Source organism: Etheostoma spectabile, chromosome 1 (genome assembly GCF_008692095.1).
Source record: "Etheostoma spectabile isolate EspeVRDwgs_2016 chromosome 1, UIUC_Espe_1.0, whole genome shotgun sequence".
In the NCBI taxonomy this organism is placed as follows: domain Eukaryota; kingdom Metazoa; phylum Chordata; class Actinopteri; order Perciformes; family Percidae; genus Etheostoma; species Etheostoma spectabile.
The window spans coordinates 7,118,159-7,140,937 of record NC_045733.1 but is presented as its reverse complement, the minus strand read 5'-3'; the positions used below and the strand labels follow the sequence as shown (position 1 = coordinate 7,140,937).

General features: G+C 39.7%; 2 protein-coding genes across 2 annotated transcripts; both read right to left on the bottom strand.

Annotated features, from left to right (window-relative positions):
- Positions 1-3,632: 3,632 nt before the first annotated feature.
- clec3a (C-type lectin domain family 3, member A) lies at positions 3,633-6,449 on the bottom strand. The gene is made up of 3 exons (XM_032521839.1): positions 6,196-6,449; positions 6,024-6,110; positions 3,633-4,482 (listed from the first exon to the last, which is right to left on the bottom strand). The coding sequence occupies exons 1-3, from the start codon at positions 6,305-6,307 to the stop codon at positions 4,085-4,087; spliced, it is 597 nt and encodes a 198-aa protein (XP_032377730.1). The 5' UTR covers positions 6,308-6,449; the 3' UTR covers positions 3,633-4,084.
- A 4,055-nt stretch (positions 6,450-10,504) lies between these two features.
- On the bottom strand, positions 10,505-22,689 carry vat1l (vesicle amine transport 1-like). The gene is made up of 9 exons (XM_032515718.1): positions 22,210-22,689; positions 21,454-21,583; positions 21,020-21,235; positions 20,401-20,543; positions 18,625-18,728; positions 17,168-17,223; positions 16,826-17,020; positions 14,369-14,452; positions 10,505-12,536 (listed from the first exon to the last, which is right to left on the bottom strand). The coding sequence occupies exons 1-9, from the start codon at positions 22,422-22,424 to the stop codon at positions 12,438-12,440; spliced, it is 1,242 nt and encodes a 413-aa protein (XP_032371609.1). The 5' UTR covers positions 22,425-22,689; the 3' UTR covers positions 10,505-12,437.
- Between the last annotated feature and the right edge of the window lie 90 nt (positions 22,690-22,779).

The following is a 22,779-nucleotide window of genomic DNA, read 5'->3' as shown; positions in this document are numbered from 1 at the left end:
ACCTCCACGTGCAATTGGATTTTGGACTTTCTTACCAACAGACCCCAGAATGTTCGATCAGGCTCCAACTGCTCCACGTCCATCACACTCAACACTGGTGTACCACAGGGCTGTGTGCTGAGCCCGTTTCTCTACTCCCTCTTCACCTCCGACTGCAAGCCTGTGTACGAATCTAATTCCATCATCAAGTTTGCGGACGACACTACGGTGATTGGTCTCATCAGCAACAACGATGAGACTGCCTACAGGGAAGAGATCCAGCACCTGGCCACATGGTGCACTGAAAATAACCAGCTCCTCAACACCACCAAAACCAAGGAGCTCATCGTGGACTTCAGAAAGGAGCCAAGAGGCACGCACGACACCACCCACATCGATGGAATGGCTGTTGAGCGTGTCTCCAGTTTCAAGTTTCTGGGGATCCACATCTCGGCGGACATGTCCTGGTCAACCACACCTCCTGCCTGGTCAAGAAGGCTCACCAGCGCCTCTTCTTCCTGAGGACACTGAGGAAGAATCAGCTTTCCTCAACTATCCTGGTGAACTTCTATCGCTGTGCAATAGAAAGCATCCTGACAAACTGTGCAACAGTGTGGTATGGGAGCTGTTCTGTTGCAGAGCGCAAGGCACTGCAGCGGGTGGTGAAAACCGCCCAGCGCATCACCGGGACTCCACTGCCCGCCATCGAGCACATCCAGAGGAAACGCTGTCTGCATCGAGCTCGCAGCATCCTGAAGGACTCCTCTCACCCAGCCCACAGACTGTTTTCTCTCCTGCCCTCCGGCAGGCGTTTCAGGGTCCTCCGGACCAGGACCAGCAGACTAAAGAACAGTTTTTCCCCAGAGCTGTCTCTTTATTGAACTCTAATCCTCATTGATCCCACTCCCCTCATATACTGACAGACTCTCCTCTCCCTCCTCACACCTGCCTCCATTTTGTTATCTGCAATATTATAATGTTCATCTGCACTGCTGACTGTTACTATAGTAACGACTGTTTACATCTGCATCTTTTGCACTACTTACCTTTTTGCACTACTTACATTTCATTTGCACTGCTGACTGTTTATTTATTTACAGTACCAATTGTTTACATTTACATCCGCACTACCGTACTTTAACTGTAATATGCAATTACTTTCCACCGCACTTTAATTCGGATAGTTTCTGCCCAAACTTTACCTTATTTCATTAGTATATTATGCTGTTTGCACATATCTGTAAAAAATTTGCAATTATAGTAATATCCACCAAATTCCTAGCTGTAAATCTTGCTCACAATACCTGTTATCTATATTTTGTATTCATAGGACAAACCCATCTGTAAAACTCTGTTTATAATAGTATTCTTTTCTATATTTATTCATTACATATCCATGTCTTGCACTTACGGAACCATTGTATATCCTGCACTTACTGCTATTGCACTTCTGGTTAGACCCAAACTGCATTTCGTTGCCTTGTACCTGTACATGTGTAATGACAATAAAGTTGAATCTAATCTAAAATCTAATCTAATTCTGTGCTGTGTGACTGATTTTGCTGCTGTAACACTATAATTTCCCATTTTGATCAATAAATATCTATCTATCTATCTATCTATCTTTTAGAACATCAAAAAGAACTCACAACTTTTAACATTTGAATATCAGCAAGCACATGCAGTAGTGAGAAGGAGTATAAGGCAAAGGAAAAGATCATACTGGAGGGATCATTGTAGCTCAGTAGGAAGTACTATTATAATAAGCGATGTATGGAAAAAGATCAAGAAAATGGAAGGGAATAGAATTATCCAATCCTTTCAGATGGAGAACAGTTGGCTATAACAAACCTAGAGAAAGCAGACATGATGGTGAACACACTGAGTAAGGCGTAGTTCCAGTAATCTATCAGAAGAAGAAAGAAGGGGTAGGGAAGAAACAAGGAGTCAATATGCTGAGGTTATTCAAAAGAAAGAAACATTAGACAAAATGTGCCTTTCACACAGAGAAATAAGAAATGCATTGGGTAACTGTAAGAATTCAGCTCCTGGTAAAGGTGAAATTTGTTATAGTATTTTAAGACATTTAAGTGATAAGGGAATTACGAAGGTTTTAAATGTTGTTAATACAGTCTGGGAGGAAGAAAAGATTCCTGCAGGATATTATTCCAATAAGAAAACCGAGAAAAGATGCTAGTAATCCAGCATATTCTATAGGCCAATAGCTTTAACCTCTCACTTAGGTAAATTAATGGCAAAGGTGGTAAATGGAAGATTAATGCACTTTATTGAAGAAAGGGATTGATGGCTAGTTGTCAGAGTGGCTTTAGAAAGGGGTGAAGTACTATTGATTCAATCACATGTCTTGAGGATGAAATAAGAAAAGCACAGATAAATAAAGAAACGGTTGTGGCAGTATTCTTAGACATGGAAAAAGTATATGACATGCTAAGGGTAGGTCTTATAATCATGATGCATATGCTAGGAATTGGAGGAACTATATGTTTACCTGGGTAATGGACTTTTTAAATACTAGAAGTATTCAGGTGAAAATAGGGACAGAAACACCTAGAAGGTGTTTGGTAGAAAATGTGACGCTACGAGGTTAGTAGGCCTAGTTATTAGTCCATTGCTATTCAACATAATGAGTCAAAAGTTTTAAATTTATTGGTGTGTTTCTTGACACAAGATTTACATGGAGGGAGCATATTTCAAAAGTAGTAGACACATGTAAAAGGGTAATGAATTTAATGAGATGTCTTGCTGGAACAGAATGAGCAGATGTGGCATATTTGAAGCAAATGTATGTATATTTAATTAGAGCAAGAATTGAATATGGGTGTTTGGTGTATGGATCTGCAACCAAGTCAGTTTTAGCTGGATTAAAATAGTTCAAGCTAAGGCACTGACCCCCAGGTTATAGCGACGGCCTGTTGCTTGAACCAGAGCCTTACACACTGGCTTGAAATACAGATTTTGGTTCCGCATACGGACAAGTGTGAAGAAGCGGATCGAGAGAAAAACCCGCCCCTCTCTCTCTTGCTTTCAAATTCACACCGAACTCAGATTAAACTGAAAAACTAGGCATTGCTGACCAAATATTTAAGATTCGGTTACTGTATTGCCTATTTTTTCGAATAAAATGTTTTCAGAAACATATTTCCGTGCACCGTTTGGCTGAAATCTTGGATGTATTAAGATAACCGAAATACGATTGTAAACAGGAAGTGGGTGCTATACTGTTTCCCGTGGTGGAAAAACGGAGGCTAAAAAACAAGATAAAACTGTTAAACTAGGCCACGCCGATCAAATATGAACCCACATTCTGTTATTGCATTGCCTATTTCCCGCCTAAAATGTTTTCAGAAACATATTTTAGCCTACCGTTTAACTGTATGACGAGATTGTTTGTTACCAGCCGACCGCCATTGTGTTGAGCTCGCATTACGTCACTTTAACTGTCTATGCACTCAACAGCGGTGCGGCGAAGTGCATTCTGGTAGTTGAAGGTTTTCTAGCTTTTGAGTGAAAGGGAATATCATAGCTTCTTTTCTGTTTTCTCTAGCATGTGTTACATGGCAATTAGCACCAGTTAAAATAATGTTTGCGTAATTCTACAGCATAGACAGCCCAGTTGTATGAAAATACACTCATTCCCGCGGTAAAATACTTTTTTAATGCAGAAAGATAACTGTGAAATTCTGAAAAGTGTATGTGCAAAATTCTAAACAAAAGTTGTAACAAAATAACAAAGTTTACATTCTTGTTTATTTCTATGTAACATAATGTCTTCTTTAGTTCAGTCATCACCTGAGGATTTGGGATATGCACAAGTGAATATGTATTCTGTTATCTGTTATAAAACAGAAGTCATCTTGTAGTCCCCTGATTACTAAGGATTACAGGATTGTGTGTATTAAAGCTAATTAACAACCTATTTAATAACCATTGAGACAGATTTTAATAAAATAAGTCATGTTTCTGTTATTAATTAGCACAGATTTGACAACACAATAATTTAATGAATTACTTGCATAAATGATTATCAAGTTCAGAAATCAGAAATACTTCATAAGTTGCCAACAACCTATCTGGTCCTGTCTTCTCAAGGAATTATATATTCACAGATATACTTTTTGAGGCTGCGACACACCTCATCGTACCACTTTCCTTGTGCAACCACTGAAAGAGCAACACAGCTCTCCCTTTTTGTTCCTGTGGGCTGCTTCTTGGAGCGGTCCCAGTTGAAGTAGCTGACTGGGAGGCTGTTGACATCAACATATTGACCTTCTTTCACTATGTCTGCTACACCAATCCAGAAATCCTTGGATCCTGGAGCACTCCTCTTTGCATAGTCTCTCAGGTCATTGTTTTCCATCATGTCCCGTGGCGTTGCAAGAGTTCCTCCTTGTGCAATACAGTCTTCATTTGCTTCATGGTAATGTTTGGGTTCCTCAATTGTAAGATAACATTTTCTGTGAGCTTTGATGCCACGGAGACAGACTGAAAACACAATGCACTTCCATCGTTAGTGAACTGAATTATAATGTAGAACTATATGGTGGTTAAAGAGTTAAAAAAAAAACTATTGCAATGTTTAGTTTCCTCAGTAATAGAAAAAAGATTATGATAGACATTGTACAAAAATGTTTTTTATTCCCCCTTCTGTCAGAATCTTTAGCAGTTCATGCAAGGCAAGGCAAGGCAAGGCAGCTTTATTTGTATAGCACATTTCAGCAACAAGGCAATTCAAAGTGCTTTACACAAAATCAGTTAAACAGATAAAACACAAGTAAAAACAGTTAAAAATCACAAGCATTAAAAACCGGTAAAACACATGAATAGACAGTTAAAAACAAAGAGAAACATAAAACACAAGAATAAAATTTACAGTGCAGCATAAGAAATTTAAAGAAATGATTAGTCATTTAAAGAAAGGCAGCATCAAATAGAAAGGTCTTCAGCCTTGATTTAAAAGAACTGAGAGTAGCAGCGGATCTACAGGTTTCTGGGAGTTTATTCCAGATATGAGGAGCATAGAAACTGAAAGCTGCAGCCATATTCATTAACTCCAGTCTTGTATAAAGTACTTGAAAGCAATACTTAAGTAAAAGTACAAGTATCTTACCAGAAAATGACTTTGTTAGACGTTAAAGTCACCTTTTTGAATATATTGAGTAAAAGTCTGAAAGTATCGGATATTTACTGCACTTAAGTATCAAAAGTCATTTTCTGATATTAAATGTACTTAATGATTAGAAGGGAAAGTGTAGGTAAATAAAAACTTTGATTCTGAACCTTTTTGTGGTTCAGAATCAAGCAGCAAATATTTAGGGTTTCCACATTCTTCTTGAACATCAAATTCAAACAACAGAATTTATTTTTTTTGTGAAAAAGAATCTTTCACCCCAATGTGCAAGTAACGAGTTACAAAGATGCTTAGGGGAAATGTAGTGAAGTAAAAGTATACATTTTATTAACTCATAATTTAGAGCGTTCACAGTGTGAATAGTGAGCTGTAAGTCAGCCAAGAAAGGAAAAAAGGGGATAATAGAGATTTCAAAAATAAAAACAATAAAGTTGTAGAATTTTTATATGATTGACTAAGAGAAAAACACACAAAATAATGGGAAATCATCATTTAGATGTTTTAACATTTCTTATAAATTGTGTGTTACCTACAATCTTCCCATTCAATTTTACGTCATGATCTAATGGCTGATATGAGTGCTGGTGCCCTCTGCTGGAGATTCAGCTCAAAATCTAGTTATCAAGTTACCAATTATCTCTCAACAAAAATCCACAGTCTTAGAAGATGGCCCAGTGGCCTAAATTAACAGGTAACAGTAAGGAAATGCACCATGACATAATTATAATGCAACCCAAAACCACAATGACTATCATTAACCAACCAATGTCCAATAATTTATTTCTTCTTAACTTACTTTTTAAACAAACATTCTGAGGAATGCAGTAATGCTTATTAATCTAATCTGTTACTGCCATTTCCTCTGACTTTAATCTTCCTTTAGGTAGGGCAGTACCTGTTTGCAACGCCTGCATCTCCTTCAGTGAATTCACCTCCTGCCACAACCTCTCAAGCTGGGACTTCACATCATCTTCTTCTGCAGCTGCATCTCAATGAAGAGGCAAGAAAAACAGGTCAGATGAAAATCTATGGCAAGCACGTTATTTATAAGCTGTGTGTATAGTCACCTCCGGACTGACGGGGTAACACAGCCTTCCTGGTGCGAGATGGGCGGCTGGAGCTGAAGTGGAGCAAGGAGAAGCAAAGAACGAGGAGGACAGGGAGGGCCAGACGCGCCATGTCTGAAGCCAGTGGATCCTACAGTGACAGGACACACTTTGTACTGCCGTGAAAGGAACCAAAAACCCTGCAGGCAGCTCAATATATACTGGCCCTTCTGTATGCCTTCCTGGGTACTCTCCCTGCTTTGGCTCCGACTCTGTTTTTGTCCAAACATCAGGAGGAGGTGAGAGAGTTATACGTGTAGAGTGGCAAATAATGATTTCCTTGTGTCTGGCTTTTGATAAATATTTACTTGGGACAAGGTGCACTAAACAATATTCCCTTTCATTTCACAAACAAACTGGAAATTCATTGACTGCTTCACAAAACAGTTTTCCTAAATACATCCATTTTCCATGTCAGTTTTGGACATGCCAAGTCACTTTTTAACAAGAAAAATAATCTAACATATTTTTGGTAACTCAGAAAATGTATAACATTCTTGTACACTAAGTGGTATAAATCTACACTAATAAGGGTCTCATTTACAACATTCAGTAAGTGCTTTTCACAGTTTTGATCACTCATATTAGCAGTTGTATAATATTTTTAAAATAAAGCTTCAATTGAACCCAAAGAAGTTCAGTTCTCGGCTCTGGTGCAGGCAAAGCTATTTTTAGAGTGAGATGTTGTATACAGACGGGAGGGGTGAGCTAAATAAGAACTAAAATTACAGCCTCACGGTTGTATGCCTCTGCCAATCAGTCAAGTTGTAGTTTACATCCATGTCTTACCAGATTCATATATTATATGCAATGACTTTGTAGGATGGTTGGCACTATGTTGATTATTTAAAAATTGAGTACAAATGGCCAACAGAGAACTTTGCCACATGGTGCAACAACAATCACCTATGTCTCAATATCAGCAAAACCAATGAGTTTGTGGTGGGCTAAAAGAGGAACATAAACTGTCCTGGTTATCATCCAGAGAGAGAAAGTAAAGAAATGGACTTATACAAGCATACCTTTGGGTCCAAATCAATAAAAAAAAATTGGACTGGCCTCTCCGGAAACCATCACCTTATCGTGATGGAGGGGTTTGTGTGTCCCTATGAACCTGAGGGCTGTGCTGTCTGGAGCTTTGTGCTCCTGATAGGGTCTCCCATGGCAAAGTGGTCTCCGGTGAGGGGCCAGACAAAGAATGGTTCAAAAACCTTATGAGTCACGAGGAAGCGATAGAGTGACCCTGCACGGAGGAACCCTGTGGCCCATGTCTGGAGCCAGGCCCCGATGGAGGGCTCATCAGCGAGCGCCTGGTGGCTGGATTTATCACAGTCTGGCTGGGCGCAGCCCGAAAAAGCTACATGGCGCCCCTTCTCTCTCCATCCCATGGGCCCACCACCTGTAGGAACCGCTGGGGTCGGGTGTGTAGCCACACGGGTGGTGGTGAAGGTCAGGGGCCTTGATGGACCAGACCCTGGCGGCAGAGGCTGGCTCTGGGAGGGTGGAATGTCACCTCTCTGTGGGGGAAGGAGCCGGAACTTGTGGAGGTGGAGCGCTACCAGACCACCTTAGGCCAAAGGTCAATGATCTATTTTATAATTGTTTCATCTGATCTGAGGCTGTATGTTTTGGACACTTGGGTGAAGAGAGAGGCGGAGCTGTCAACTGATCACCATCTAGTAATGAGTTGGGTCAGGGGATGGGGGAATACTCTGGACAGACCTGGTAAGCCCAAACGGGTAGTGCGGGTAAATTGGAAACGTCTGGGGAGGCCCCTGTCTGACAGACTTTCAACTCACACCTCCGGCGGAGCTTTTTGTGCATCTCTGTGGAGGTTGGGGGCATTGAACCTTAGTGGACAATGTTCAAAGTTTCCATTGCTGAAGTCTTTGGGTCTTAGGTGCCTCAAGGGGCGGTAACCCACAAACACCCTGGTGGACACCGGTGGTTAGGGAAGCCGTCTGACTGAAGAAGGAGTCTTTCTGGGATATGTTATCCCAGAAGGCTCCAGGGGCAGTTGCAAGGTACCAAAGAGCCCGAAGGGCTGCAGTCTCTGCCGTGAAAGAGGCAAAGAAGCAGGTGTGTGAGAAGTTCTTAGAAGACGAGAAGAGAGAAGGACCTTTGGTCGGCACCAAGGTGCTCCTGGAAAACCGTTCGCCACCTCAGGAGGGGGAAGCGGGGAACCATCCAAGCTGTGTACAGTAAAGAGGGGATGCTGTTGACCTCAACTGAGTAGGTAATGGGCGGTAGAAGGAGCCCTTTGAGGAACTCCTAAATCCAGCTAATCCGCCCTCTATGGTAGAGACAGAGCTGGAGGATGATGAGGGATTGTCAATTTTCCTGGTGGAAATCGCTGAGGTAGTTAAGTACAGTGGCAAAGCCCCAGGGATAGATGAGATCCGTCCATAAATGCTGAAAGCTCTGGGTGTGGAGGGGCTGTCTTGGTTGACACGCCTCTTCAACATTGTGTGGAAGTCCGGGACAGTGCCTAAGGAGTGGCAGACCGGGGTGGTTGTTCCCCTCTTCAAAAAGGGGGACCAGAGGGTGTGTGCCAATTACAGGGATATCACACTTCTCAGCCTCACTTTGGGAGGTGCTGCAGGAGTATGGGGTGAGGGGGTCCTTTCTCAGGGTCATCCAATCTCTGTATGACCAAAGCAAGAGCTGTACCTAGGTTCTCTGCAGTAAGTTGGACTCATTTCAGGTGAAGGTTGGCCTCCGCCAGGGCTGAGCTTTGTCACCAATCCTGTTTGTAGTATTTATGGACAGGGTATTGCGGCGTAGTCTGGGTGGGGAAGGGTTGCAGTTTGGTGGGCTGGGAATCTCATCGCTGCAATTTGCGGATGATGTGGTCCTGATGGCGTCATCGGCCTGTGAACTTCAGCACTCACTGGATCGGTTTGCAGCCGAGTGTGAATCGGCTGGGATGAAGATCTAAATCTAAATCTGAGGCCGTGGTTCTCAGCAGGAAACCAATGAAGTTCCTTCTTCAGGTAGGGAGTGAGTCCTTACCCCAAATGAAGAAGTTCAAGTACCTTGGGGTTTTGTTCATGAGTGAGGAGACAATAGAGCGGGAGATTGGTCGGAGAATTGGTGCAGCGGGTGCGGTATTACACTCATTGTATTGCAGCGTTGTGATGAAAACAGACCTGAGCCAGAAGGCAAAGCTCTCAATCTACTGGTCAGTTTTTGTTCTTACCTTCACCTATGGTCATGAAGGCTGGATCGTGACCAAAAGAACGATATCCAGGGTACAAGCGGCCGAAATGGGTTTCCTCAGGAGGGTGGCTGGCGTCTCCCTTAGAGATAGGGTGAGAAGCACAGTCATCCAAGAGGAGCTCGGAGTAGAGCCGCTGCTCCTTCGCTTCAAAAAGAGCCAGCTGAGGTGGTTCGGGCATCTGGTAAGGATGCCTCCTCCCTAGGGAGGTGTTCCAGACACATCTAGCTGGGAGGAGGCCTCAGGGAAGACCCAGGACTAGGTGGAGAGATTATATCTCCAACCTGGCCTGGGAACGCCTCGGGATCCCCCAGTTGGCGTTGGTAAATTCGGCTCGGGAAAGGGAAGTTTGGACTCCCCTGTTGGAGTTGCTCCCCCCGCGACCCGATACCGGATAGGCGGACGAAGATGGATGGATGAATGGATAGATGGACTGATATCACAACATTGATACTCTCTTCAGGAGGGGACAGAGCAGACTCAGATCCTTCAGTGTGTGCAACAGGCTCCTGCATATCTTCTATCAGTCTGTATAGCTTGTTCTCTCTTTTTCTTTTTCTTTTTGGTGTGCTGGTCTGGTAGCATCAAGGCTTGGAGGTCAGCAGTCTGAACAAGCTGTAAAAGAAGGCCAGCTGTTCACATTCTTAGCCAAAAAAACTTATTTTAATAGAACACAAAGTTGTAGCCATGAAAGGAGACAATGCTTTAAATATGAATGTTGATGTAAAGAAGCTACAAATTCTAAAACATGGATGCTTCCCAACATCTTCAGCACAGAAGATCTATACAATCACCACAGTGCAAGGTGGGAACACAAGATCAGTGTCACCAATTCAAAGGAAATATTGTACTATAGCCCATATTTTGTACACCAAGAAAACTTCTCATGAAGTTCATGAAGGTAAACTTATTACATAAACTCAAATTAAATATTTACATGATATATTAAAAGAGAAGAGGGACAACAATCTACAAAGGGACCTCAGGGACGGTGACAGAACTCATACCATGTGAAATATAATCAAATATTAAACCAAGACAAAAACACAATCATACTTTGCAGATACATTTATTCAAGTAAACCGAGCTGTACTCAAAGAAGGTACACAACAAAACCGACAAAAATATTCAACCACTAGTGAACCAGAGTTTACCAAGGAATGTCGTGAACACACTACAATGCTAAACACTTCTTTTAACACGTTTTTATTTTAGACACAAGGCAATGTGGATGTAAAACATGCTCTCTCTCTCACTTTCTCTCAGACACAAACAGGCCTGACTTTAAAGGCATCAAAATTGAGACGTATTTCCAAAGTGTCTACACATCCTCCTTACTCCAAGTCTATAAATCAACTTCTAAAACTACTTATTTCATGACTTTTGTACACCCATTAACGCTGTCTCTCTGTTTGTCGTTCAACTTCAAAGCATGGACTGTTTACCCAGTAGTTTTGCTGTTACATTTTTTGTTTCCTAAAATTGCATTATTACAAAAGTCTTGTTGTCTTGTTTTGATAGTTGAAAAAATAATTTTAGTAGTATGCACTGGTTTCATTTGAATGATTCAAGTAAAATAATAAATACTTCAGATAACTAGCCAAAGTAATATACACAGAAAAAGCAAGGCCAAAGAAATAGTGAAAACAATAGTTTGTTTTTACTTTAAAACATCAAAATAAAAACAGATCAATTATTTGACTATGTGAGTGTGAACATTTATTTCTTGTCAGCCGTTATTTCATTAACAACTCTCAGATGTTGAGTAAAGCAGAGGGAATCGTACTTAAATAAAGGAATACACAGCGTTACTCAGACCTACATCCTGCTGGCTTTATACATCAGCTCATCGTGAAAAGAAATTTATTCATGTTGGAGTCTTTTGGCACTTTTGTTGTGAGGCACCAGCAAGTAAACAACTTTAGTCAGACAAGCAAAGCAGAGACCCCACAAACCTCCGTCTGCAGTCTGACTGACCACGTCATGATCCTCCCTAAGACAATTCTGAATTTACCGATTTGTCTTGTGTTTTCTTGTATTTACATATATTCTTAGTAAATGTTGACCTTTCAATAAATGCAACACTGTATGGCGTATATTATTTTAGTAAAAGTTCAGAATATACAGCGTAGAGGGAAAATATGTCCTCAATCCAATTAGTTACTACATAAACAGCTCTGGTGGTGAAAAGTTTATGCACCCATTTTTGTATTTCATTTAAAAATACCTTTTTTTGTTGGTTTGTTCAACGTGAACGAGGAAAGCATTTTGAGTAGCAAACGATTGTTTGTAGCTCAAAGGCACTGGTGAACCTCTAATATTACAAGGTTGGCAACTCAGAATAAAATATCATGCAATAATCTACACACAGACTTTAACCTCTTGTGGCTTATACATTACTATTGCGACATGAGAAAGTAATTCATCTCTTGGTCAGAAGCATTGAAACATTGAGGGCACTTTCTCAAAAATATGTCAATTGTTTTCTGTTACAGCTGTCATCACGGAGGACAGGTGGCAATCAAATTACACTTTTCTATAGCTTCTATAGTATATGGCACTTATGTGCTTAAATCGTAAATAGATAATGGCAGGCCAGCAGATTTAAATGCTTATTCAGTCAATAAACTGTTGGCAGTTTAATTAAATTGTAAAATGGACAAAAACCTATTACCATTACTAGGTAGCATTAAATTACAACATAATACCAAAAGAATATAATAATACTATGTTCAGAATGGCACTTACGCCTGTTGCTTGGGTGACAAACATGATGTTAGTCTTCATTTACCCAATAATTATGCATGAACAATCAACTGACAAACAATAGGTAACAGACAAGAGGCACAAACCTATATTGTACATCCATCCATTCATGCATACATACATGCATACATACATACACACACATACTGTACTACACAATACTTGTGTGGGGTTGGGTTGCTCTGCAGTCTCTAGGCATATTAATTGGGGTTTGAAGAGTTTAATGGATAAAAGGCATTCGCTCCTTGCTGTCATTGTCTCCCTCTGGCTCCTCTTCTTCCTCTCCTGCCTCACTGGTCTCTGTGCTGTCGCTGGCCATCTATTGGTAAAATATTATTCAGCTGTCATTAACTGTGTACCTAGCTATATATACAGAGAAACAGAGGTGAACACAAATGTGATTTCAAGCAATACAGAAAATTTGTCTTCTACTATTGCACAGCTATGTACAGGGCCTATACTTTCAATACAAGGTGTCTACATATCACATAGCGTTTCTAGGTTTTTTGTTGATATCACTTTGGTAACGACTGCTATAAAACAGGAGAAACACAAACTCACTGACTCCTCATGACCCTGACTGGACCTGAAAATGTGCTGTAGGCATCAGAAATGTCAAAAGTAATTATTCATCCACAACAACATAATTATATTCATATATATTTCACAGTGTTACAGTCAGCAAATTAGCTGTGTGGTTACTTAAACACAGAGATCAGAACGCCCATGATAAGCATCATCTTTGTATGTTTAAAGTATTCCCATAAAAAGCATTTTCCCTATAGATGTGCTTTAAACATTGTCAGATGTAAAGTTATTCGCTGTCAAAGTGGCGCCAAAATGAATGGCAGTTAATGGAATGCTAACGGCGGGTGATTGCTAGGTAGCATTAAAATGGCGCCATATAAGTTACGCTTTGTGGAGGTTGGGTTATGCTGATGGACAGCTGACCAACATCACGATGGAGAGCCACCACCGTGATACACACAGACCCATTGACAGCTGGCCCGCACAATCAGAAATTCAAAGTCAAGTGTGTTGGTGTGCAAAGCGGCATAACAACCACAACAACCACAACAACCATGGATTGCTGTTGTGGCCAACAACTGGAAACTTCATATATTGTTCATCTGCTATTTCATCACTAAATTCATTTCTGAGATTTTTTAATGCGAGAAATCAACTATGTAGAGCTCAAATATGGGCCGTTTTACAAATTTTACAAGCTCCACCGTCTGATGTGACAGTCTGCCTCACACACACTGGCCAGAGCAGGCAAAGGGGTGGCAGAGCAGCGTCTGACAGGGCAGAGAGATGTACTGTCTCCCTTTTGCAGTCTTGTAAATAAATTATAATATCTATATTAGAGCTGTCAGTCTTTCTCTATCATAACCACGATTTATGTTTTCCTCCGTGGGTGCTTACAGGCGCACGCCCTTTAAAGAAAACATTGTCAACTACCAATTCAGGGGACATTGCCAAACCCTAGGTCCTATCCACTGACCAATCAGTTATTCTAACCTTAACCACTCAAGGTCAATGCCTAACGCTTACCAGTCCAGCTGCTTTGTAGGGCAGGACTTGCCTAGAAGTTGCGTGGGTTCCATAAAAACGCGGTGCTGGTTATTCTCACCACTTGTTTTGTGTTGTGCATTCTTTTAGATCTGCCAATTTCTTATCTTATCTACTCTTTCCTCTTCTTCTGTACCCTCTACCATCAATGTCATGTAATACTTTAATTTAATGTTTTTTTTGTCATTAATGTTTATGACTAGGATTAACTTTCTTATCTTAGTTTTACATGTATCTAGAAATAATACTTTATATGATGCAGCCAGCTGTCCAGTGTGACATTTTTAGGCATACAGTGTTTGTTGTGTCTCCTGTTTAATTCATATATTTTAAATTTGTTGTTTTATGCTTGTTTATATCATAAGATGGCATATAGATAGTTAACTATCTAGTTATTTTAAATTAATTCATCAGCCCCTCTTACTATAAAATAAGTAAAAGAAGAAAAGTACTGTTGAAAAACACTGTAAATCATTGTAGAATTGCACTTTAGATTAAGAGTTTAACAGCCCTATTGTTTTGATGTATGCTTTCGGATAACTTTGTTCATGCGATTAACTTTCAAAGTTAAAAAGTTACCAGAGGGGTGGGAGACTTCTCGACATCCAGAATGAGTTTTCCTATGTTGCCTCTGTCATGAATTCTCTGCATGGCCTCTTTTACCTGAAATAAAACACAACACAACTTACTTTCAAGAAACTGTTTAAAAAAAACAACAACAACATACATACATACATCAACTTTGATATCACAAATTAAATCTCATAAAATAATGACTCTTGACAATGACAACCATTTCCTGGTCATTACAGACACAGAAACACTCCCTCAGAGCAGATATAATTTAATTTTACTCTGTGAGAAAAGTATGAAGCACTTTGTTCTTCATTTTTCTGTATGAAAAGTGCTGTACAAATAAAGTCTGACTGGTTGATATTAAGCATACAAGTACACATGTTTCATTTCACCTATGATTGCAAGGATGATGTAGGCTGGAAGATTGCATTGAAGATTCATTTATCCAGCTTTAGACTGCTGTCTAAAGTAGGCTCTAATACCAAATAAATTATGTATCATACAATTTAAAATTGAGTCACATTCTGCAAAAACAAAGGATTTTAATATTCACATTCTTAAAAAAAATTACTTTAACATAATAAAGTCATCAGCTCTGTAAAGACACATTATCCTCATATATATGTTTATTTTTGTTTAATTTATGTGAGTATGAATGAAGTAGTATTAAACTTTATACTAATTGTAATAAGGATGATTTATTGCAACGTTTACCTACTAGATACATCGTTCGAACACAGTGTTACACCTGAATCTCCTTTTTCAAACCGATTTAGTCAGTGAGACTTTCAATGGGTCATATTGTTAATCAACTGCAGTCTGATATAGGAGCAGGGTGCTGCAGTAACGGGAGAAGCAAAGCGAGTGCAATCAATTTCATGATTTTCTCCAACTCAACAACACACCAGTGCTCACCAGATCTTTAGTCTGCCATCAATGATCACATTATGGTAGAATCCATAGAAGAAGTGGAGTCTACATGGTTTGCATCTGCATGACATTACCTACTAATAATAATTTAATGTGACATTTTCTCATCTACGTCCAACAACAATCTCTCAGCCCAACAACACACCTTGCAGGTCCAAACTTGTAAACAATAAAACAATAATACTACTCATTACTCAGGATGCCGTATCTTGTTTTCTCATTACAGTCCACACAAAGACACAACTGAATGCGTCCCTTTGTCTGTGATCCATTGTGTCACAAGCATTCATTTGCTAAAAGCAATAGCAGAAAACAAGCCAAGAGCAAAAATAGGTCGGAAACTCCAGCACTTTGCTGCTAGTTAGCAAGAAGGAATAAGATCCACTTATAATGTAGGTGTAATGGGGCTTACCTGGTACTTTCAAACAATTTCTGCAACATTCTTTATGTAGTCTCACTTTAATTTTTGTGTATCCTAAATAGTATTTACCTTGGGACTCTCAGGTGAAAGTGACAGATACATTTTTTTCCTAACTATAACTGCTGTTTGTCCAACAGCAGTGTTATTCTTTTCACTCCAGAAAAAAAGGTTGCCATGGTCAACATGCAAACTGACGCCCTCTAAATTCTCTATCCAGGCATATGAACAAATGAGGCAGGCAGTGTCCCTGACACTGTATCCCACGCCATCCTCCCCTCTAATGAGATTCCTCAGAGGCAATGGTTCCAGTGAATGGCCTTACAGATCTGCCAAATTTATGGACAATAAGAACCAGGGGAGTTTCCCATGAGAAATGAAAATCTGGAGATCATTTTATCAATCTCTTCTCTCTCTGACTGTAGATACAAAGTTCAGAATGCCTTATTATCAGCTTCTCGTGATGGATTACCTGCACTGCCTCACTGTCTATCAGAATTCTTTGAGCATATTGCTTGTAAAGACAGAGGCATTAAATGCATTCTGATATTACTGATGGAAACAATAAGGCAAATTGATTTTAGGACAAATTTTATACTAAGGAAATGGCTAAAAAATGGAAAATGAAAAAAAGCCCAGTAAAACTGCAAACCACCATTGAATCAAAATAGAACTTTACTCTTATTTGTGAAAATAGACATGTGACTCATTTCAACTTCAGCCCTTAAAGAATCAGAATCGAGAATCGATGAGAACCAGAATCGAAAGGAAGAATCGGAATTGTAATCCGAAATGTTCACATCCAAACGATGCCCAACCTTACTTATGTGCCTGTTGGGCTTTGTGTGGGTGGGAAATAATTGTGAAAGCTAAAGATGCAACCTACCCACCATCTGTGGAAGATTGTCCAGAAACAGCTGACAATGTCCCACATGAAGCAAAATTGACAAACAACAGATGACATGCTGTCCGATATGTTTGCATAAAATCTTCTCTTAAATCTTAAACCTGATGTTTCCTGTTTATATAACCACTGTGACCATATCATTTTAATGTGCTAATCATTGACTTTATTCACTGTGTTAAACCCTCTTATCACCCCAGGTTCTTACCTCTTCCAGCGCCCATAGGGAGTCCACTACTGGCTTGATCTTCTTTTGGTCATATAGACACAAGAGTTTGTCCATCACTGATTTTACAAGACTACATTTCCCATGTTTAAAGAGGAGGTTGAGGAGTGAGAATCCTGCTATGACCTTGTTCTCTTCGTATAGTTTAATAGGATTCACCTTCTCCACCTGCCACCACTGGAGAGAAAAAAACAAAAACACAGAGAGACACTTCATTCCGAGTGACTCATTTGTGTGTGTTTCATTTGCCATGAAATTATGAAATGTTCATTGGGTAGTACTGTTTCCTTCAAATGTTCATGACAGACTGCATCTCTGACTCACAGATTTTGCAAAGCTGAAGAAACTCTTTGTTTCCCCAGTTACCATGTTTGACGCGCCTGAAAAAACAAAAATAAAAGGATTGCTGTATGCTGTGCAAAGGCTGGGCAGAAGTGACTGGTCAATAACAGGCAGCCACAAAGCATGAAGGGTGGATGTGGGAAAACAGTTGGCACCTTTAGACCCTTAGATCTGTGCAAGCATGCCATTGCACATATTATGTCTAAATTAAACTAATGAAATAATATCCCTCTAAATCTGTTACTTGATTCGTGAGGCTTCACACAACAGACATCAGATAAGTATGGTAGCTGTGAAGGACAATACATTTAATTAGCAGGCTTTGTATGTTTTATTCAAGTGAGCCTTACTATCTTACTCTCAGTCCGGCTGCCAACACATTTAATGAATGCAAGACTCCTCTTTAAAGGAATAGTTCGACATTATGGGAAATACTCGTATTGCTTTCTTGCAAAGAGTTACATGAGAAGACCAATACCATTCTCGTGTCTGTCCATTGAGAATGAAGCTTTATCCAGGAGATGGTTAGCTTAGCTTAGCATGAAGACCGTAAACAGGGGCAACAGCTCGCCTAGCTCTGTCCAAAGGTAACAAAATCCACCTACAAGCACCTCTAAAGTTATTTCTGAATAGCAGACCCCTGCTATGAAGAACAGACACAGTTATTTGCTTTGGACACAGTTCTGATTATAGACTCTGAGTTGGAAGGACCATTTAATATTATATATATATATTGTGTCAAATTGTTGATTTCTTAGCCGTGTAATCAGCAGTATTATTTATTCCAGCACTCTTTGCACTATGCTCCATAATTAAAATAATTATATTATAATTTTATTTTATAATTTTTATATAATTATAACTATCATAATTATAATTTACACCTGCATACTTTGCACTCTTCAATGCACTATTACCTCAACCTGTCTATATTGTTTCTGTTTAGAGTGTGTGTACATTGTTTGTTTTGTTGTTTGTTTTGTGTGAGTAAGCACATTGTGAGCAATAGGATCCAAAGCAAAATTCCTCATATATGTCCTCATACCTGGCAAATAAAGCTGATTCTGATTCTGATATTGTGAGTTTAAACCCCTTCAGGATGATTCAAGGCACTGCATCCCCCTGTCAGGTTCTAATGTGCTCTAGCTCTACATTATCCCTTACATATCTTGTTTGCCAGACCGTTTCTTGGACTGGAGCAGTGACTTCCTGACGGCTTGTTGTCACCAGGTTTTATGGACAGATGTCAGAGAGGTACAATCTACCCATATAACCCACCCAAAGAAGAAAAGCGTATATACCAAAATGTCGGACTAACACTTTAACTGCTAATAGTAAGGTTGTAAGTTGAAGTAAATTGACTACACACAAATACACTGCGAATTTAATTATTTCCACTTTGAAAGTACTAAATCAAAAAGCATAGGTTTCGTTCCCACCATAGAGTATGTAGGTTCCCAAAGGCCTCAGCAGAGTCAGGCCTTTCGCTGTGTTCTCCCCACACAGGCAGTCCAACACAATGTCTACTCCCTCTGGAGAAATCCTAAAACATCAACAAAGTAAAGGTTAAGTCCACTGAAAAAGAATTATTAATATCATTTAATTTACCATTTACATTTACAATTTACTGTCTGAACATTAGAGCTACAACTAATGATTATGTTTCAATTGTTGTTTGATCCGTCAAATGTCAAAAAATTGTAAAATATGCCTAACAGTGTCCCAGAGCACATGTGAGAATTTGCAGCCTTTATTAACATTATACAAACTGATTATATTTGGGGTTTTGGACTGTTGGTTGGACAAAACAAACAAGTTAAAGACATCCTCTCAAGCTTTAGGAAACATGATTTAAAAAAAAAAGTCTATTCTGTCTATTGATCAACAAAATATTTTTCATCTTTCAGTTGAGATAGAGTACAATCGGAAGTCAGCTTCGTACATTTACAGTGATGTGGCTTTATTACCTTGTTTATGTCTGTGAGCACAATGTGAAAGAGCAAAACATATTCTATAAATCCATAAATTCAGCCTGTGAGTCATACTGTGTAGCAGCTTCAGGTTTCAACCAATCATGGATTCATAAGTTATGAGCATGGATTCTCTGGAGTATAACTCTGAGAAGAAGTTGCAACATACAACCCACGTTTTCTTTGGACACCGGCTACAGTTTTCTTATAAAGAACTTGATGTTTTGTAATGCCTACATTACTCCTTATTAGTAACATGCTTTCTATCATGTTACAAAAAAGCTTTCATGATGGCACACAGCATCAATGAGACCTAAACGTTTGCCATACTCATTAAATACACAGAAATTAAAGAATGAAAGGCACGTTATTATCAAGGCAACTGCATTCTGCCTTGGGGCCCTGGATACCTGCTTGGCAAAACTGCTTGGTGGTCTTGTGATTCCCATGGTTTTTGCCTTTTGTAAAAAGACTCATTTAATTGTACTTTGCTCTTGATCCTGAGAAGAATGTGTGGGCCAGGGAGATGAAAGTCATTTAATCCCCTACCACTGTGGATATGTAGGCAAAAAAGATGAAACAATCACTGTTTGTGAAAAAATATTTGAATCCCCATGTATTATAATCTGAAAAATATAACCGTAAAGTGTGTTTCATATATGGTGCATGTAACCTGATTAAATGACTCATAGGTATAGGCACAAATTGCTAAGGCTTGTGGAAGCAGAGGAGGCTGCATAGTTTTGTAGTTCTCTAAATAATCAAAAGCTTCAAAAAAGAAGAAAACATCACAGCATAATAGCAGTAATCCTGCATCATACCACATCAAATCTCAGGCAGTGTTTGCTACAAGGTGTTCTCTTTGTAGTGCAAACTGGCTGACAGTGAAAGGAATGTGTGGGGCATCAATGCTCAGCCCTAATTGGCTCCGTTGTTCCACATTGCCAGTGCAAACCTCAGCCCTACACAACGCTGCTGCTCTCTCAGATGAGCCGTGAGTTACCATGGGGACCACAGCCACACAAGACCAAATAAGGCAACAGGTAACATCTGCCTCCTCACACAGCCCTCTGCGCTCAGTGAAGTCCACGTTATCACATTAGTGCACATGTATAACATGCTACAGTAACAATGCCTGATGATACCTTGAAATTCCTTTTTTAACATGAACAAATTATTGTGGAACTAAAAACAGACTCGTTAGCCTCAAATGAATCATGATACAGAAAAACTTTCTATGCTTACTTTTTTACTTCTTGTATATAATCAACGTTTCTGTCAAAGAGGTGAGTCACAGAGTCTCTGATGGCTGCGTGTTTGAAACAGGAGGCGACCCCAAACACAGTGACATTAGGTACAGTGGAGCAAAGCTGAGCCACAGCTTGACCCTGAAAAAAACAAACAGTTGCAACAAATTATCACTGCCTGAAAACACAAGGGTTTAACTCCAAATATACCATGATCACACAAAGGCAACAGTATGTATGTAGGCTGCACCATGAAATAATAATCAAACAGTCATAGAAAATGAGTGGTGTAGAATATCTACATTGTGTTAATTATGATTAAATAGTTAAAACGACATTAACTGCTTTTTGAATAACTGTTGTAAGCATTTCTTTCAGTCATTTTGAATCTTAAATCACTCAAAAGAATGTTCAAGACATTTTATTAAGAAAATATTTAAAATCTAGTTAGTATGTATACTATAATAAAAATAATTTCATTTTGTACTGTGACATAAACAACAGATATTAAGTAATAGCAGGAAACACTTCCACTTGTAGTTAAGCAGTCAGTTTTAACAAGAGCTTGATGAACTTGTTCTTTGGCTGTGCAAAAGTTATAAAAGAAATGGACTTACTACACCACCTCCTGCTGAGTGAACCAACACTGACATCCCCTCTCGCAGATTGGCAACCTCAAAGAGCATCATGTAGGCAGCCACAAAGTTCAGGGAGAATGCAGCGGCCTCAGCAAAAGTCATTTCCTCTGGCATCTTGTAGACAAAATCCACAGGTGTGCAAACAACCTCTGCCCAGGCATTGTAGTTGACAAAAGCCATGACTCTGTCGCCTATCTGAAAGAAACATGTGAAACAGTAATGTGAAACAAGCATGTGGCACGAAGGACGACGTTGATAGTAGATTATAGATTCATTTTAATGGGTATCTCATTATTATTTTTACAGCACGTTTCTAGTTTTGTTGATGCCAATTTGGTTGCTCATGAACTGACTTTTAACATTCATTCATCACAGCATTAGGCTACAGAGGTCCAATCCTTCATGTCACTAACCTCAAATCCTGTTGTGTTTTCACCTACTGACTCTACTATTCCAGAGCATTCAAACCCAGGGACGAGAGGGGGTTTTGGAGGATTATCAAGAGTTCCCTGACGTACCATCAGATCCAGGAAATTCAAGCCACTGCAACAAAGAACAATTAGGACTTTACAGTTTGCTGACATTAAATCCATCTGAAGTAATATTCGGATGGAAATCAGGCATCTGAACTGTCTCCAACCACTGACAACTATTCAATCAATAATACAAATACTTAGTATGAGCTGTTAATAGATTTAGGGATTAATTATGTCATTATTATCAACAATCAGTCAATGGCTATACACATGTGAATGAAATGCAATGTAAGGCATTTTCTATTAAACAATAATATCCTAACTTTGAATCAGCCATAGGCTACTTGGCATTGATACAGCTGTAATCTTTTGCAGTAATTATGAGCTAATCAATTCTTTGAAAATGCAGTCATATCAAACAGAAATTTATATTTAAAATAACTAAATCTGCCTGAAAAATGCTGGCTTGGCTGGCAACAGTCTGCTCTTCATGTTTGCTTGGTATGACTGGTTCTCCAGTCAGCCAACCTGCTGCACTACGAAAGACCTGTAGCTTCATGACTGCGAAAATTCCTAATAAGATTCAGCGTTCAGAAATATAGTGAAGCACGGCCCTGTAACGGGGAGGCCAGAGCACACCACAATTTATAAGTAGCCTACATATACAATGCATCACTAAGTGTTTATATTTACCATGCTTTGACGCGTATTTTCACTTCACCATCCTGAGGCTCGGGCATTGCCTTCTTGGTTACCCTGAGTTTGTTAAGACCTCCAAAACCTGCCAGTACCACCGCTCGCATTTCTTTGGCATCGCAGGACGATTCCACGTTTTCTGTTTCTTTCCCCACATTTTTGCCTATCATGTACTCGGTCTCCTCCGTCATATCTGCTCCTTCTTTAGCCATGTTGGAGACCAGCTGCTCTGCCTCTCCGCTCCTCCTCGGGGCTCAGAGTGATGTGGTGTGCAGCCTGTGCACAGACACGCGCTCTATGGCTGGTTATCCACGGCGGAGCCTGAAACCGTACTGTCTACACTTTTATTCAAACATGCTGGGTGTAAGTTCTCGATCATCTTCTTTTTTCCTTTAATTCACAAATATGCTGATTAATTCAACTAAAGTTTGTCAAGAACATGGTATATTATTCATCCCTGTGTACCGTTGCTGCCTTTGCTTGCAGTGGGCTAAAGTATGAAGTGCACCATCTGCTGGCGATCGTATGTACACGTATCTTTATTTAACTAGCCTCTAATTTAGATAA

What these genes read in the sequence shown, in the direction of transcription:
- clec3a (XM_032521839.1), bottom strand. Translation starts at nt 6,307, where the DNA reads ATGGCGCGTCTGGCCCTCCCTGTCCTCCTCGTTCTTTGCTTCTCCTTG. An exon ending in GTTACCCCGTCAGTCCGGAG is followed by an intron (nt 6,111 to 6,195) that starts GTGACTATACAC and finishes ATTGAGATGCAG; the next exon opens with CTGCAGAAGAAGATGATGTG. An exon ending in GATGCAGGCGTTGCAAACAG is followed by an intron (nt 4,483 to 6,023) that starts GTACTGCCCTAC and finishes TTGTGTTTTCAG; the next exon opens with TCTGTCTCCGTGGCATCAAA.
- vat1l (XM_032515718.1), bottom strand. Translation starts at nt 22,424, where the DNA reads ATGGCTAAAGAAGGAGCAGATATGACGGAGGAGACCGAGTACATGATA. An exon ending in TATATACAAGAAGTAAAAAA is followed by an intron (nt 18,729 to 20,400) that starts GTAAGCATAGAA and finishes TTGATGTTTTAG; the next exon opens with GATTTCTCCAGAGGGAGTAG. An exon ending in AGAAGTCTCCCACCCCTCTG is followed by an intron (nt 12,537 to 14,368) that starts GTAACTTTTTAA and finishes TTTTACCAATAG; the next exon opens with ATGGCCAGCGACAGCACAGA.